We start from the raw sequence: 15,977 nt of genomic DNA on the forward strand, positions 1-15,977 counted from the left end.
AGTGGTTGTCTTTTTTTTTTTTAGCTAACATAAAAATCAGTGAGTAATATAAGCCCTAGGGACTGGCTTTAACTGCCGCAGGTAAACCAGTGCAGCCAGTGCTGTCAGGATCCTTAGTGAGGACATGTTTCTTTTTTTTTAGCACACAAGTAGAACTCTGGCAAATGAGCTTTAATTTCTCTCTCTCTCTCTCTCTTTCTCTCTCTCTCTCCCCCCCCCTTTCCCTCCCTCCCTTCCTTCCCTTTTTAATTCAGGAAGGGAAACCTTTAAAATGATAGTACCAGAAAGGATCTGCTCTTTCAAACAAAAAATGTCAGTTGGCTACCAGCTTGAAAAACAGTTGAAATAAAGGAACAAGTAGCACTACATTTTTCCCAAAGTGAGATCTCAGATGCACTTTTTAACAAACTGATTAGACCCTAAGTAAACTTGCCGGTAGAGATTAGAATACCAAATTTTGTTAATTACTACCTGGGAAGTTTTCCGATGAGGCGCAGTGCCCTGGGAATAATACTGGTGAACACAAGCGTATACTTAGGGCTGCACCCAGCATATGGCTGAGCTGTCCCTTCAACAGTTCAGTGCAGCCGGCTGGATCAAAACGGCTGAGCCAAACAGAAATTCACCGGCACCGGAATACAGGATTTTGTGTGGCAATAAGCATTTTTAATTAAAAGTTTCCCAAGTTTGGAACTGGATCTGTCAACGTGTGGCAAGACATCCGAGCACCATTGGTGCTTTGGGGGAAGTAGGGCTTTTTTAAAAATTGGATGGTGAAGCTGAGTAACACCCAGCTGTGTTTGACTTAACACTGCACTGATCAAAGTTCTTTGACTCCTTTTCATTGGTGCGTCCAGTGGTGTGTGCATTGTCTCCTCACCTCCCCACCCTTCACTTTTGTCTTTTAAGACGCATTTCAGATAAGGATGTGGGTTAAAGCAACATAATACTCATTCACTGTAGCAAGTAATAGAAAGCCTCTCCTGCCTTGTAGTTGGTTCATCTCTTAAATAGGTCAGGAGCAGCAGGTAACCTTCATCAGCAAAGCGGTTAGATTTTTAACCCTTACTGGTCACATTGGTAGAGGTCTTGGAGTTTACACAGAAATCGAGGTTGGCTGCTGACCTTAAAAATGTCAAGAATATGGTACTCCTTAATTAGAAGTGAAATTGCTTCCGGGAAGCAGTTTCCCAGATAAATGGAGGAATAGTCATATTGGAGCCCTGAATTATCCTTACATGGTGTTTGGGATGGTAGGGTAGGAGTGCGGGAGTCGGGAAGAGAACCCTGACCTCACAAGGTCCTCTTTCGAGGCTAGGTTCCTTGATGAAGGCTATTGTTGGCCTGGACTGGGAAACGTTGTGTTAAACTTGTGTTATTTTCTCGATAAATCCACATTCTACTTTCCATTAGAGAAGTAAACTGCCAACCAGAGCTGTTGAAACTCTCTAGTTAGCAGATCTAAATCAATCCATAGGAAGGTACAGGAGGTGGCCAACCAGATTTGCAGGGGACTTGAGATTACTAATGGTACTGTATCAAAATATTTGCACAGATAAAGCCTCCCCCTCAAGGCATTCCCAGGCCACTTGGTCTTCCTGTTTACTGTAACCTGCCTCTCTGGGAATTACTTCCGTCTTCTCGGAGACACTTGCTTCCCAGTAAAAGAAGGGCTTGCTTATTCATGCGGCAGTAACGTTGAACATATAGTGATTTCGGTGTTCACTTCATGAGTGAGTGTGTGTAGGTGTGTACATACATACATGCTGAACTGTGGGAGATTCTGAACTGTGTATCAATGATTGCAGTTTCAAGACCTAGGAGGAACTTTGAATTCTAATTCCTGATGGCTTGGTTGTAATATCTGTTTATGGCAGCATTTGGAAGTTAGACCTGAGTGTCGAAATGACATTTGTTCAGCATTGGAAATACAGTGAATAAAGAATTTTCTCCAACTGTCTCTAAAAGAAAAAAAGAATGTGTAACCTAGATAAGATAAAGGTTGTAAAATCCTACCTAGAAACATGTATGTAAAATCATACCTAGAAACATTAAACTAGGGTAACTGCACAGGAAATAGAACAGTTATGAGAGAAAGATTGTACTCGCAAGGTGAGGTGTAGCAAGTACCTTCTAGGAGGGGCTAGATATGGGGATCCCACAGGGAGCAAGCGAAAGCTTCTCAGCTTTGTTCCCTAGTAGAGTGGAGAGATTCTCCTCCACCCCCAGGTTGCCTCAGTTTTTTGCTACAGTCTTTGACTCTGAGAAATTGGTAGTGGAAATGGGTAGGAGCCTTGCCGTTCCTTCCTCTCTGTCTTAAAATGGTCAAGCTTGCAGAGCGTGCACCTGGAGTCCCAATCGCAGCTTCTCCCTGCTGCTTCGGCTCTTGTCTCCTCATAGGTGTAGCACCATGGCAACAGGCCCAGCCTAGAGCCCAGGAACCTTGTTTGTGTTACCTAAGGGGCTGGGTGCAGCCTGGGGAAGAGGAGAAGGGAGAGTACCTATCCTGCACTCCGTTTGGATAATGACTTCACGTTCTGGTGTTTGACTTTCTGGTCTGCTTCTACTGAGACTTGAAATTACGCCTGGAAAACATTTACCCAAAGACGTTATCAGTCACTGAAGGCAGCAGGGGAACCGTCTTCTGTTGGTTCTTGTCTTCTAAGCAGAGAGTTGTTTTCTGAGCTGTAGTTTTCAGAAAGTGACTTGCTACACCGTGACATGTGGCACCACTATGCTTTGGGGTTGCACTGCCAGGTGGCTATACCATTGTTTCATGTAGGTAGACATTGATTGTGTTTGAAATAAAATTAATTTGTGTTTAAGAATATTTTCCTAGAGAACTTTAAAAATAAAACTAAGCCTTTTGTCATACCTCCTATTTTAAGGATGCCTTTTTCTTTCCTGCTGAGAGGCTCACTATCAGAGCCTAGGAGGCTTTTTCCCTCCAAACAACTCCGCTTGAGAAAAATGGGCTGGAATTGTTGTGTTCTGTGTTTAAGAAAGATTACAGTATCCTATTGCCTCAGCCAGGCTTCCTAGGAAGCATTTGGGGAAAGGTTGTATAGTAATTACATTAACATTAAATTGTTTTAGTTATTTATAGTTGTTGTGCTATGTTTGCAGTATATAACATGTCATTGTCCTCTCCAACAGAGCAAAAGGAAATAAATGTGGAGCTGTTGCATTGTTATATTTTTATGTACAAAACATTAGGTGGCTTTTGTGCGTATGTTTGTATTATCAATGATAAATAATAATTATTGACTTTTTGACCTTTAAAAGACTGCTGCATATCAGAGCACACATTTTTTTACTCTAAGTATTAAATGGTGGTTGGGTTTTTGTGTGTGGAAAGAATAGACTAAAGTTTTATTGCTCAAGATGTTTCTCACTGTGTGTTTGATTAAATGATGTTTGAATGGAAACAGGGAAAGAGCAGCCTTTAATGCTACTTTCCTATATCTCTTTACTTTATGATTTAATTGAAAGTTACTCTGACATCAAGTATTTCAGTTCCTTTTAATGTTAATGGGATTATTTCAAGGAAATGAATGAAGCTGCTAAATGTAATGTTTCACAAAAAAATAAATGTCTTGACACAAGGCATTTCTTTTTATCCCTATTACTGGGTACTTGTGCTGAAATATATGTCTTTAACTCTGGGTGTTTCAGTCAATAAATGCTATAATTATGGAGTGAAACAGCCTGGCCATTCAGTTCTGGATTCAAGAATATTGTGCTGTCTATTGTTTGACTTCATTAATTCTTCCAAGGGGAAGGCTGGCAGTTCTAGCTCCTGTCATGACAAGAGCCATGATTCCCAGCATTCTTCTTTAAAGAGCTAGGAAACAAAGTCAGTCAGGATGGCTGAATGCTGCTGACAAAGATCTGTTCTTCTACATGAGCGTTTGAACATTGCTTTGGCGGGTGGGAGGTTTCTTCAAGGCATTTTATTCTTTATTCATATTTATATAGTAAAGCATGAAGAGAACCAAAAGCTTGCCAGAAAAGAATGTCATATTGAGATGGAAATCAGACCTTTTGAAAGGCAGGGTCTTGTGCTGAAAAGCGAGGCTTTGAGAGAGAGAGAGAGAGAGAGAGAGAGAGAGAGAGAGAGAGAGAGTGTGTGTGTGTGTGTGTGTGTGTGTGTGTGTTCTGCCAAAGCAGAAAGAAACAGAATGAGGATTTACCCACTACTATTTTATCACTGATATAAGAGGGTAAAAAAAAAAAAGAAATATACATGGGAAAAAAAAGAAAAAGAAAGAAATAATGTGTCTTTTGATAATACCTCTGCATAAATAAGAACATATAAGGTAACCTTGAATAGTATATATTTCTCCATCTCCAAAACAGGAGTGAGCTTTGAGCTCCTTTGAGACTAGTAAAATTATAGTATGTTTTTGTGCTTTATTGAGGAAAAAAGTGTGTATGTGCGCACACAAATACATATATGGTTTATATGTGCCACATGCCTATGGCTGCCATTATGGCCATTACAGACTAGCTATTCATTTGCTCCTCACTTATTTTCTCCTTCGGCATTTATACATTTGTTGTTAGCCTCCATTGCATTAGACCTTCATTTCCTTGTTGACCAAGTACTTACCCTGTTTTAAATACCTGTTTCTGCTGCCAGGTCGCGTGGGCTGCCTAAACTGAAGGAGTCCCGTTCCCACGAATCCTTGCTGAGCCCATGCAGCGCCGTGGAATGTTTGGATCTTGGGAGAGGGGAGCCCGTATCAGTGAAACCGCTGCACAGTAGCATCCTTGGGCAGGACTTCTGCTTCGAGGTAAAACAGTGTGGAAAGAAGGCAGAGCAGTTAAACAACAAGCAGATTTTCTATCCAGTAATTCATTGTATTTTGTATGTAATGAATTATATTCAAACACAGTGATTTCATTACTATGGTATTGGTGATTCGATCATCTTAACTGGTTTTCAGGTATTGGAAATTGCAGGGAAAAGGTTTGGAAATCTATTCATCTAATTATACTGCCGATCGATGTTTTAATGATGGCTTCTCATTCCTTTGGGTTTAATCTCCTTTCAAAATAAATGGATTCTTAGTACCTGCTCAGTAGAGGCCACAAGACTAACATTAAATTCGTGTTTCAATTTTTTAGTATTGGTAAAGATATCACTCACTACGTTATTATTTTTCTCCTGAAAGTCTAAGCCCCCAATTATAATGGTTCTTTGAGGAAATTAATCAAAACGTAATTTTTCTAACGACAACGTGGGCAGTTCAAAATCAGGGACCATGTCATGTCTTACTTAGTTTTATAATCCTTGCATCTCGGCCTGTCCCTGGCACATTGCAGGTGCCTAATATCTTGAATGAACAAACTTTCCTTTACCATTTCAACATGTAACTAATATAAAAGTTTTCAAAGAGATTTTTTTTTATATATTCTTTTGGGAGGGGGTACTAAGTCTTCAAAATCTCATGTGTATTTTACATTTATAGCACCTCTCAGTTTGGACTAGCTACATTCATTTTAGGTACTCAGTAGGTATATGTGGCTAATAGCTACCATATTCGATCAGAATATATAATTTAATCTGATTCACTAGGTTATAACTTGAGATTGAGTTAATATGTCAGCACACTTAGCAATTTGGACAGGTCATCTGTTAGGGATTTTTTTATAAGCCGCTTGAACTTTCCCGTATTTGTAGAACTCAGTTCAATAGGTTATACCAAGCCCAGTGTTAGGTGCTAGGCATATAGATAAATAATATGTTTCATTTTTAAAGAACAGTGATGATAGTGGTCAGTTAACCTCATAAAGACTAGAAATCAACAGATAGGTTGCCTAGTGGAGGAGAAATGGGTTCCAAAGACAGTAGTAACCCAATAATGGTAACTCTTCAATTTCACTTAGTACCTTATATAATATTACAGTGAAGGTGGTCCCAAGAAATTGCATAAGCTGTTTTAGACCTGGAGATGACTGAGGATGTGAAGCCAAAAGTGGATATAGACGTAGATACAGAAATCACAAAGCTGGCAAATGTCGTTTTGGTTTCCTATCGTATGAACTGGGCTCATCACACATCCCTCATTCTTAAATGGTACAACAAGGAAACTAGAGCCCCTGAGCCCTATGTTTCCTTTTCCTTATCTCTAATCTTTATGTTGAAGGTTACCTATTTAAGTGGAAGTAAATGCTTCAGCTGTAACTCTGCTTCAGAGAGGGATAAGTGGATGGAAAACCTTCGCAGGACAGTTCAACCAAATAAGGTAATAGTGGTTTTGAGTGTATAAAAAAAAGTATAACTCCATAAGCAGTAAATTGATAAAAGATAAATGCAGCGATGATACCTTAATTTTTATAGAGCCTTTTAAACACATTTGTGTATTATGCCATTTTATGCTCAAAATAATCTTATTGTGGAGATTATCATGATTTTACCAATGTGGATAAGAAGACTCAGAGAAGTTAAGTGACTTGCCCAAGTCAGAAGCTAGTACATGATAGAAATGAGACCAGAACACAAGTTTCTTAACTACTTATCTCTTTTTTATTTGCAGACATTAGTCCAGTTGCCACTACGCTGGTGACTTGCGAACTTGTATTACAGGATGATGTTTTTTTAACCCAAGTAAAATAGAATGTATGTATGTGGCTCTCTAAGATTCCAATACATTTTTGTTTAGAGCTTGCTGTTATCCTGAACAATGAGATAGCAATCCCTTTCATTATTTATTGATTACCCGTAATAAAACATATAATCAACATCGCCTATTTTAAAAGGAAATTTTGTCTTTCTGGGATTTCAGCTCTCAAACTCAGCTTTGTTACCTCTTTATAGGACAATTGCCGACGAGCTGAAAATGTTCTCCGTTTATGGATCATTGAAGCCAAGGACCTCGCCCCTAAAAAGAAATATTTCTGTGAACTGTGCCTTGACGATACTCTCTTTGCTCGTACAACCAGCAAGACCAAAGCAGACAATATTTTCTGGGGTGAACATTTTGAATTCTACAGCCTTCCACCTCTTCATAGCATCACAGTTCACATTTATAAAGACGTGGAAAAAAAGAAAAAAAAGGACAAGAATAATTATGTAGGGCTAGTCAACATCCCCACTGCCAGTGTGACTGGTCGCCAATTTGTAGAAAAGTGGTATCCAGTGAGTACACCTACCCCCAACAAAGGAAAGACAGGAGGACCTTCTATTCGCATTAAATCACGTTTCCAAACTATCACCATTCTACCTATGGAGCAGTACAAAGAATTTGCAGAATTTGTCACCAGCAACTACACTATGCTGTGTTCTGTCCTTGAACCAGTGATTAGTGTGAGAAATAAAGAGGAGTTGGCTTGTGCCTTGGTGCACATTCTTCAAAGTACTGGCAGAGCCAAGGTAAGTGGAGAAGACGGGCTGCATTACCCAAAATCTCTTTCCTACCTTTTATGAAGAAACACACATATGGTACTGTGAAGATCCAAATTAGAGAAATATACTTTGCTAATGGTCAAAAAAGAAAAAAGAATAAAGACATTAGTAGTTCTTAGATCCAGAAAAGATGGGGATTATAAAACTAAAGAAGTTAAATGGAGAGACCACAAATAACTTAGTTAGATATTGTTTATTCAGATATTATATATTTACCCATTTATTTAGATATTACATATTCATCCATTTGCATGAAGGAGATACCTCTATGTTGTCTGACAAAATAAATGGTAGTATTGGCGTGATAATGCTACTGTGTATTCAAGATTATTTATCTTTAACTCCAGAGTGTGTTATATGGTGGTTTTACTCCTGCACTCTATCTTGTTTAGGATTAACTGATGACATATCCTCTGGTCCCATAAGGAGGTATTCCAAAAGCATGCTGGGTATTAGCGAGAGTCTTCATGGGATTAAAATCTATATTTGGAGTAAAAATACCAAGGGATGTTACATAATTGGTAGTTATGTCATGATAGCCTTATCTCATTTCATCCTGGATAGCAGTAGAAATGTAGGAAGATGAAAAAAAAGATTTATGCTAATTGTGTGAAGAACAATAACCAAATGATGGTCTTTGATCAGCCTGAACTATAAAAATTATTACCTCATGAGGCATAATCACTTAACTGGCTGAGTCACTATTATATGCCAGTTGGTCATGGTAAAATTGTATTTCAGACCCAGAGGAGTTCAAAGTTAGAATAATTTTATTTAGAACCAAACAATAAAATAAAGTGCTATTAAGATTTCTTGATACAAATCAGAATATGTCAATATATTCAATATTTAGTTTCTTATCTGCCTTTCTATTGATAATCATTTTTGTGGTTGTGTTTACTGATAATAATCTTCAGCTTTCTGGGATTAAAAAAGCTTAAGAACTTGGGGTGAGATGTCATTAAAATTTTGAGTGTCATCTTTGAAATTGTATAGATATGTTCTTTCTGCTGTTCAGTTGCCCAAAGTTCAGGATACCTATAGGATTCTTTAAATAACTTTCTTGAAGTATAATTTACATACAATAAACTCTACCCCTTTAAAGTGAAAAATTGAATGATTTTTGGCAGATAATGCTCCCGCTGAAACCACCGCCACAATCAAGATATGGAATGTTACCCCCCGCTCCCCAAAAGCTTCTTCCTGCCTCTCAGCCTAAGAATTTGATAGTGATCATTAAGTCTATAATTCTTTTACATTGTTAAGCTGCCCCAGAGTAAATCCCATTAATGTTTAAAATGCTTAATTTTAAAGTAAGTCAACATGTTCCCTCTGTTTTTGGTTTTTAGACTTTGATATATCCAATAAATATATAATATTGAAAATACCTGTTACCACGTTTCAGACTGAACAGCAATAAACACTGAACTTTACATCAAGTTCTTTAAGACTGTTGAGAAATAAAGCCACTGTTTCTTAAGGACTGTATTTCTCCTTATGCTGTCCTCCTTGGATACATTGGCGGGGATGGGGGCAGACAGATTGCCTAAAAAATAAGTTCAGGTGTTAGTTCAAGAAATTCCATGTTGATACTGTGGACCAATTTGTAACTGTTACATATTAAATACCTACTATGTGTAGAAACTGTTAAGTGCTGGAAAGGTAGAGGTGAACAAAAATAGACACTGTCTTTGGCCGCGTGGGGCTTACAGCCTCCTAAGGAAAAATAGATATTAATCAAGTAATTACAGAAATAAATGTGTGATTATAGTGAGAAGTGCAGAGAAAAAAGATATATGGTGCTATAAGAGTGTGGATTGAGGGGACCTGACGAATGGGGTTCAGTGCAGTGTTGGTCAGTGAAAGCTTAACTGAAGAAATGATGTGCAAGCGACAATGCAGAGGATCTGAGGAGTGAACTCTCCTGAGTGACAGGGGGACAGGAGTGACGGCGGGAGGGAAGCAGAGCTGAGGGCAGTGTTTGCATAATGCTTTGTGGTGGATAGACAACACTGTGTGTTAGGAAAGGCTTGGTGTGTTCAAGGGCCTAGAAAGAAGACCCTTGAGGCTGGGTCAGAATATAGTGAGAATGGTACAAGATGATGCTGGGAAGGGAGGCAGAAACCAGAAAGTAGAGACTTGTAGGCTGAGCTGAGAAGTATGGCCTTTGTCAAAAGTGCAATGGGAAACCTTTGAAGGAATTTTAAACTTAGGGGTAGTGACCGCTAAGATTCTATCCTGACTTTTTTCCTTTCAAATGAATCTGGTAGCTTTAGTTTTAAAGCAGGATTTTCAAGATGTCTGATATCTCATCAGTTTCTTCTGATGTATGTTATTTATTCAGTTGCTTTCTGCCTGATTGAACATTGTTCTACCAGGATTTTCTGACCGATTTGGTGATGTCTGAGGTGGATCGATGTGGAGAGCATGACGTCTTGATCTTCAGAGAGAACACCATTGCCACCAAGTCCATTGAGGAATACCTCAAGTTGGTGGGACAACAGTATCTCCATGATGCCTTGGGTATGGAGAAGAAATACATGTTCTCTTTTCTCCCCCTTTTGACGCTGTTATTTCATCCTCACGAGACAAACAAATGGAGCTCCAGTTCTGCTTGGTGTTTAGTTCTAGCCAAGTAGGGTGTTCAAGTTCGAGTTTCAGCTTTACGAAGTCTCTGCAGTACTCACCAAGGAACAACAGCAGATGGGCTTATTATGGCTTGTGCAGGAGGAAGGAGCCCAGCAGCATATGCAGCTGCCCCCAGGCCCCAAGTTCCTGAGATACACGTTATAATATTAGTGGGTGTCACTACTGAGGGTGGCCTGTTTTCCCCAGGGTTGGGTATTTATGTCATGATATAAATGCATCACTTAAGTCTTGAAAGTGTTAACATTTGTTATCATGCATCAAACACTAAGAAACGCTCGCCATTTCCCACAACTCCCAATTTCAGTCTTCAAGGCCTCCAGAATTTTCTACAATAACTAATTTTTGTTCCCTTGGTGGTTCCTGCTGGTTAGGCCACTCACTTGCAAGTCCAGATGTGGTTGTGAAATTCAGGCGTGAGCCTCTAGAGTAAAGTGTTGTGCTGGGCGCTTTGATGTGCATCATGACAAAGCAGACGTGAGTTCTTGAAGAACAGTCCTTTCTTTTATTTCCACATCTGGAAATATGGAAATATAATAGAGTCACATGTGATTTAATGTCCTAGTAGCCACAGTATCAAAAGGGTAGTGAGAAACAGATGAAATTCATTTTAATAACATTTTATTTAACCCATCATATCCAAATATTAACAGGTAATCAGTATAATAAGTATTCATAAAGTTTTCCACTTTTTTCATACTCACTCTTTGAAATTCAGTGTGCATTTTACATGTATTGCATTTTACATTCAATTTGCACCGGTTGCATTTCATGTGCTCAGTAGGCACCTGTGACTATCACGAGACAGTAAGGCATGTTGAATGAGCAGATAGATTTTTGCCCTCAAGGAGCTTACAATATAGGGAGAGAAGAAAGATAAGGATATCCCTATAACCAAAAAATACTTTTTCGAAGAATTAAAGAAATTGATTCTAGTTGATACTTTACTTGCTCTGGCAGGAACCTCGAATAATACAATTGAGGAAGATTTCATAGTAAGCATTAAATAAAAGGACTTCACGGTGGTGAAGTCTTGTTAAACAAAAAAATTAATAAGTACAGCTGAGCACTCTGAATAGTTTTGCTATGTTTCATACACTTTGGGCAAAAAAAAAAAAAAAAACAGATGCTATTTTCAGACTGCCTAAAGAACTCTCTAAGAAAATTGAGTTAAAAGTTGCCAGTCATATTGCACAATCTTCATTTATCTTGATTGAACCATTACTATTTACCACATGGGCTCTGCCTCAGACCTAATTCTTCCATCTGTTAATCCCCTTTACCTTTCTAATTGAAATACAGATTGCATGTTGACGTCCTGTGACACACAGGAAATGCCACCTGTGAGATATAGGAAAGAAGTCCCCAAAAGGCCTGGTTTCCATCCTTGGTGGCAGAGGCAAATTCTTTTTTAGCAATATGTCCTTAACCTGTTGACTTATTTCTGCACATGAAATTTGGATGCTAGATACTAATGAGTTAATGGTTTACCTAGAAAACACGTAGAACATTGTGGGCACAAACTTCCATTTAAACCACATAGTGAGCACCTACCCACTTTGGCTCTGAATTTTTTCAAAGGAAGAGAGAAAATGTAAATGGATTATTGAATCTGTCTCAGTAATTTTTTGATCAGGTAAGCAGCTTTTAGGTACAAACCTATAAAAGGTTCACCTTACAATGTGGTACTTTTCACGTCAGACATAGGTTATAGTTTCAAAAGTGAAAATAATTCGCTGTATTTTGGAGGATTATATATCATAATCAAGGGGAAAAAAAACTTTTTAGGCTGCCACTATAGACAGTTAATTTACTTCTGGACCCTTGAGTTCTTTATTTGGCTCTTATCTTGAAGAATAAAAGAAGAATATTCTTATAATTCACAAGTTATTGGTTACTATTTGTATTATTTCCCTGGAATTAGTATAAGCTTAAGGAACTCACTAAACAGAATATTGATGGTATAAATTTAAAGGTGGGCCAGTTTTTATGGGGAGCATTTGACACTGATGACTTTGTTTTAAATGTAGGTCCTCTTTAAATGGGGTCAATTCTGTGGCAGCACATAGCATAGGAGACATTGAAAGCATGCTGAATACAAATCTTGTGAGAATCAGTAATCATATTTAAAAGCCTTGTACTAGTTTTAGTCATTTCACTTTATGAAAACTATAAAAGTTGCCTGGTTTGTACATAACAATACTTACTGTGTTGAGCCCCTACAAACGCCAGGCGTCATATCAACACTTTTCTTTTCATGCATTATTTCCGATCCTTACCACAGCTCTATAGGGTGGGAGTTGTTACGCTATTTTCCAAATAAGGCAGCTGAAGCTTGGACTAATTAAGTGACTTTTCAAGGCTCCACAGTCAGTTAAGTGATGGGTCCAGGATTTGATCCTAGACCTGTCCGACGCTAAAGCCTTTACTTTTTCTGTATGCTACTTTCTTTTCTGTTCTTACAGCAGTTTTCTTTCAAATAATCACTTCCCACCCTCTATCATAGCTAGTTTTAAAAGCACTCCTTTGCTTCAGTACAAACCATTTTATTAGAAAATGCCCTTCATATTGCTGATGCTATTAAATATTACAGAAATTATTGTTCACTTTCATGAAGTCCATCATAACTAGCATGAACCTTAACAAATATAAATATATTTGAAAGGATCTTTTAATGATCTACTCCTCTTTCATAAAGGCCTATAAAGACCTAAGAATACATACTACCAGCTCTCATAAATATTTATTGAGCACCTGCAATGCTTTGGGAGCTATTTAATAGGCTGTGGATTTGAACATGAATAGAACCTGGTCCCTGACCTCCAAAGGTATTCATCCTAGAGATGAGACAGACATGTGCACAAATAAGCACAAAACAGTGTAAAATGTGGGCCAGTATAACATAGCCAAGGTACAGAGGAGGGTAAACAGGATTTGTTCTTGCAGAGAATGTTGGGCATATCCCTATAGAGGACTGCACGTAAGAACAGGGCTTCTAAGCTAAATTTATGTGGGAACACATGTACAGATTATATAAAGAGATGTTCTGCTGCAATCGTGTGCTGCATTGAACGGCTGTCCCCATTACAAAAGGTAAGTCTAAGCATCCTTAGTTGAATTTATGTTTGGCACCAGCATTAGCACTTCAAACCTTACCTGGGCTATCTTCAACCAAACTTGGGTTATTTTTTTCTTCTCATCTAATAGCAATATTATTCACCCTGATAGAGGGGCCTTCGGAAAAATAATGAGTTCCTGCTAATTAAATATCTTTGTGGTTTCCGATAAAAGATTTAAAGTTGTGTCATTGTTTCAAGTAGTATCATTGTTATTTTATAAATGCCATGATGATGGTGTTAGTGATGGCTGTTTTGCAACTTCCAGGATAAGGAAAATAAACATGATAAGTGGAAGGGGGTAACTTGGATTCCAAAGCAATAACCATTTGTGAACAATCTTTTGTCCCCTCCATGTCAGGTCTCAGAAAGATTTCCCAATTATACATTTTAGGACAGAGATCCTAAATCCTTTTATTCTCCTCAGAAAGACACTCTAGTTACACTGTCTGCGATCTTCTCTCTCCAAATAGGGGAGTTCATCAAAGCTTTGTATGAGTCAGATGAGAACTGTGAAGTGGATCCCAGCAAATGTTCATCTAGTGAGCTGACAGACCATCAGAGCAACCTGAAAATGTGCTGTGAGCTGGCTTTCTGCAAGATCATCAACTCTTACTGGTGAGCTGATGTCAGTGCTTTATCCCTGCTTATGGAACTTACCGTTTTCCATATAAAACTTATCACAGTGTCAACTGTTAATTCCCAACCAAAGGAAGGGCTTAGGGGAAAAACCGAGTTTCCCTAATATAGTCTTACCTAAAATCTAAATGTCCATTGTAAGCAGAAGAACCTCTGAACTGTCTGCATAAATATAATGTTCAGATAGAATATTAGCACCACATTCCTCTGACACTAAAAGTATTTTAATGGCTTTCTAAAATGTTTACTAGTGTTAAACAGATGTGTCATGATTTGTGATCATTGCCCTAACCCCAGCAATCGGTGAGATTTTGGAAGATTTTTGATGAACAGTCCTTAGAGAGAGTATGGTGAGCTGTATTAAACCAGATGGTTTTGTCAGGAGCCTCATGCCATTTTCCCACTTTTCAAGACTAAATTTACACTAATTCCCGAGTTTTACAGCCTTGGCTCTCCAGTCTCCATCTGGGCTTCTGGGAATGTTCCACTACCTCTCAGCCACGAATCAGGCAGCTCTCTCCACTACGCCCTCCTCACCGCCTGGCTCTAGAGCGGAGGTGTGTTGGGCCAGAGTGCAATTGCTTGTGCGCCTTGGGTTGTGCTGCTTTTATATTTAGAGGTTTTGATCTTCTTTCTTTCCCCAGTGTTTTCCCTCGTGAGTTAAAAGAAGTGTTTGCATCATGGAAGCATCAGTGCCTGAACCGTGGCAAGCAAGACATTAGCGAGCGGCTCATCAGTGCCTCACTGTTTCTCCGGTTCCTGTGCCCAGCCATTATGTCTCCCAGTCTTTTCAACCTTATGCAAGAGTATCCCGATGACCGCACTTCTCGGACTCTGACTCTCATTGCCAAGGTCATTCAGAACCTGGCGAACTTTGCCAAGTAGGTGTCACCACCACAACCACTTTTCAAAAACATTGTTAAAAATACACAAGATCTAAAATTTGAATGGAGGTGGGGTTCTCATAACTCATGTTACAAGATTTTCATTGTGGTGGTATTATAAATAGCAAAAAAATTGGAAATAACTTCAATATTCATTTTATAGAGAAATGGTTAAGTAACCTGTGGTACATGCATTCAATAGAATATTTGAAGCCACTGTAAGCAGTGTTTACAAAGAATACCCCATAACATGGAAAATGAAGATATAATTCTATTAAATGAAAAAAGCTATTAAAAACTTTAGCCAAAAAAAAAAAAAGGCAAGACATCAAATGGTGCATATGCTATTGTCTCAGTAATGTCAAAACGCAAAAACCTCCATATAAAAAGTTTGGGAAAAGCAATCAGATAAATTCCATGGTTACATGATCTAAGACAACTGGCCTGGCCCCTTCAAACAAGTCACATGTCATGAAAAATGGAAAAGACAGAGGGGGACTGTTTTAGACTAAAAGAGACTAAATTGAATTCTTGAATCTTAATTGGATCTGAATTGGAGAAAACTCTATAAAACTCCATTTGGGGATAGTTGGTGAAATTTAGTTTAAAAAGTTTTAGTGTGATAATGGCATTGGTTCATGTAAGAGATTTTCTTTATTCTGAAGAAATAGGTTCTAATATATTTAGAGGTTTGTCTGCAGCTTAGTTTAAAATGATTCAGCCAAAGAAAAAAGTATACGTGTTTGTGTGTGTGTAAATATATATAGAGAGAGAGAGAGGGAGGGATGGAGGGAGGGAGAGAGAGAGAGAGAGAACAAACTTGGCAAAATGTTAACAGTTGGTTAATGAAAATGAACAGCACATGGGTGTTCATTGTATATTCTTTCAACTTTTCTGTAGATTTTCTTAAAAGAAGATAGAAAGCAGTCAGGGAGGAAATACACTCAAATGTCAACAGCAGATATATTGGGTGATACAGTGGGTACACCCACACTTTTTCCACTTTTCATTGTTTTCAAATTTTTCTTAAGTTTGTATAATTCTTACAATTTACAGAAAATAATTTTAAGATCACTGAGAAGGAATTCACACTGGCAAAACTGATCACAGCAGACCTACTCAATATTAAAGTTTAAAGACAAGATTCTATTAGAAACTTACTAAAGGAAAAAATTAGAACTTCAGTGAGACAGATTGTTTTCTAGTTTAAATAGTGGCACTTTAGAAGTGCACTACTTGAACTTTGTGTACCATATACAGAGGCCAATGCATAAATATACA

The 15,977-nt window shown here is 38.2% G+C and overlaps 1 protein-coding gene across 10 annotated transcripts in view; it reads left to right on the forward strand.

Annotated features, from left to right (window-relative positions):
- RASAL2 (RAS protein activator like 2) overlaps positions 1 to 15,977 on the forward strand; it is a 265,824-nt gene that overhangs the window by 224,555 nt on the left and 25,292 nt on the right. For all 10 annotated transcript variants that reach the window (XM_033092539.1, XM_033092540.1, XM_033092541.1 and 7 more), the window contains 6 exons: positions 4,643 to 4,796; positions 6,153 to 6,251; positions 6,824 to 7,378; positions 9,790 to 9,934; positions 13,647 to 13,791; positions 14,457 to 14,693. In XM_033092539.1, coding sequence (XP_032948430.1) covers positions 4,643 to 4,796; positions 6,153 to 6,251; positions 6,824 to 7,378; positions 9,790 to 9,934; positions 13,647 to 13,791; positions 14,457 to 14,693 — 1,335 coding nt within the window. The remainder of the gene's footprint in view (positions 1 to 4,642; positions 4,797 to 6,152; positions 6,252 to 6,823; positions 7,379 to 9,789; positions 9,935 to 13,646; positions 13,792 to 14,456; positions 14,694 to 15,977) is intronic.

The sequence above is a fragment of the Rhinolophus ferrumequinum genome, chromosome 22, assembly GCF_004115265.2.
Source record: "Rhinolophus ferrumequinum isolate MPI-CBG mRhiFer1 chromosome 22, mRhiFer1_v1.p, whole genome shotgun sequence".
Taxonomy (NCBI): Eukaryota; Metazoa; Chordata; class Mammalia; order Chiroptera; family Rhinolophidae; genus Rhinolophus; species Rhinolophus ferrumequinum.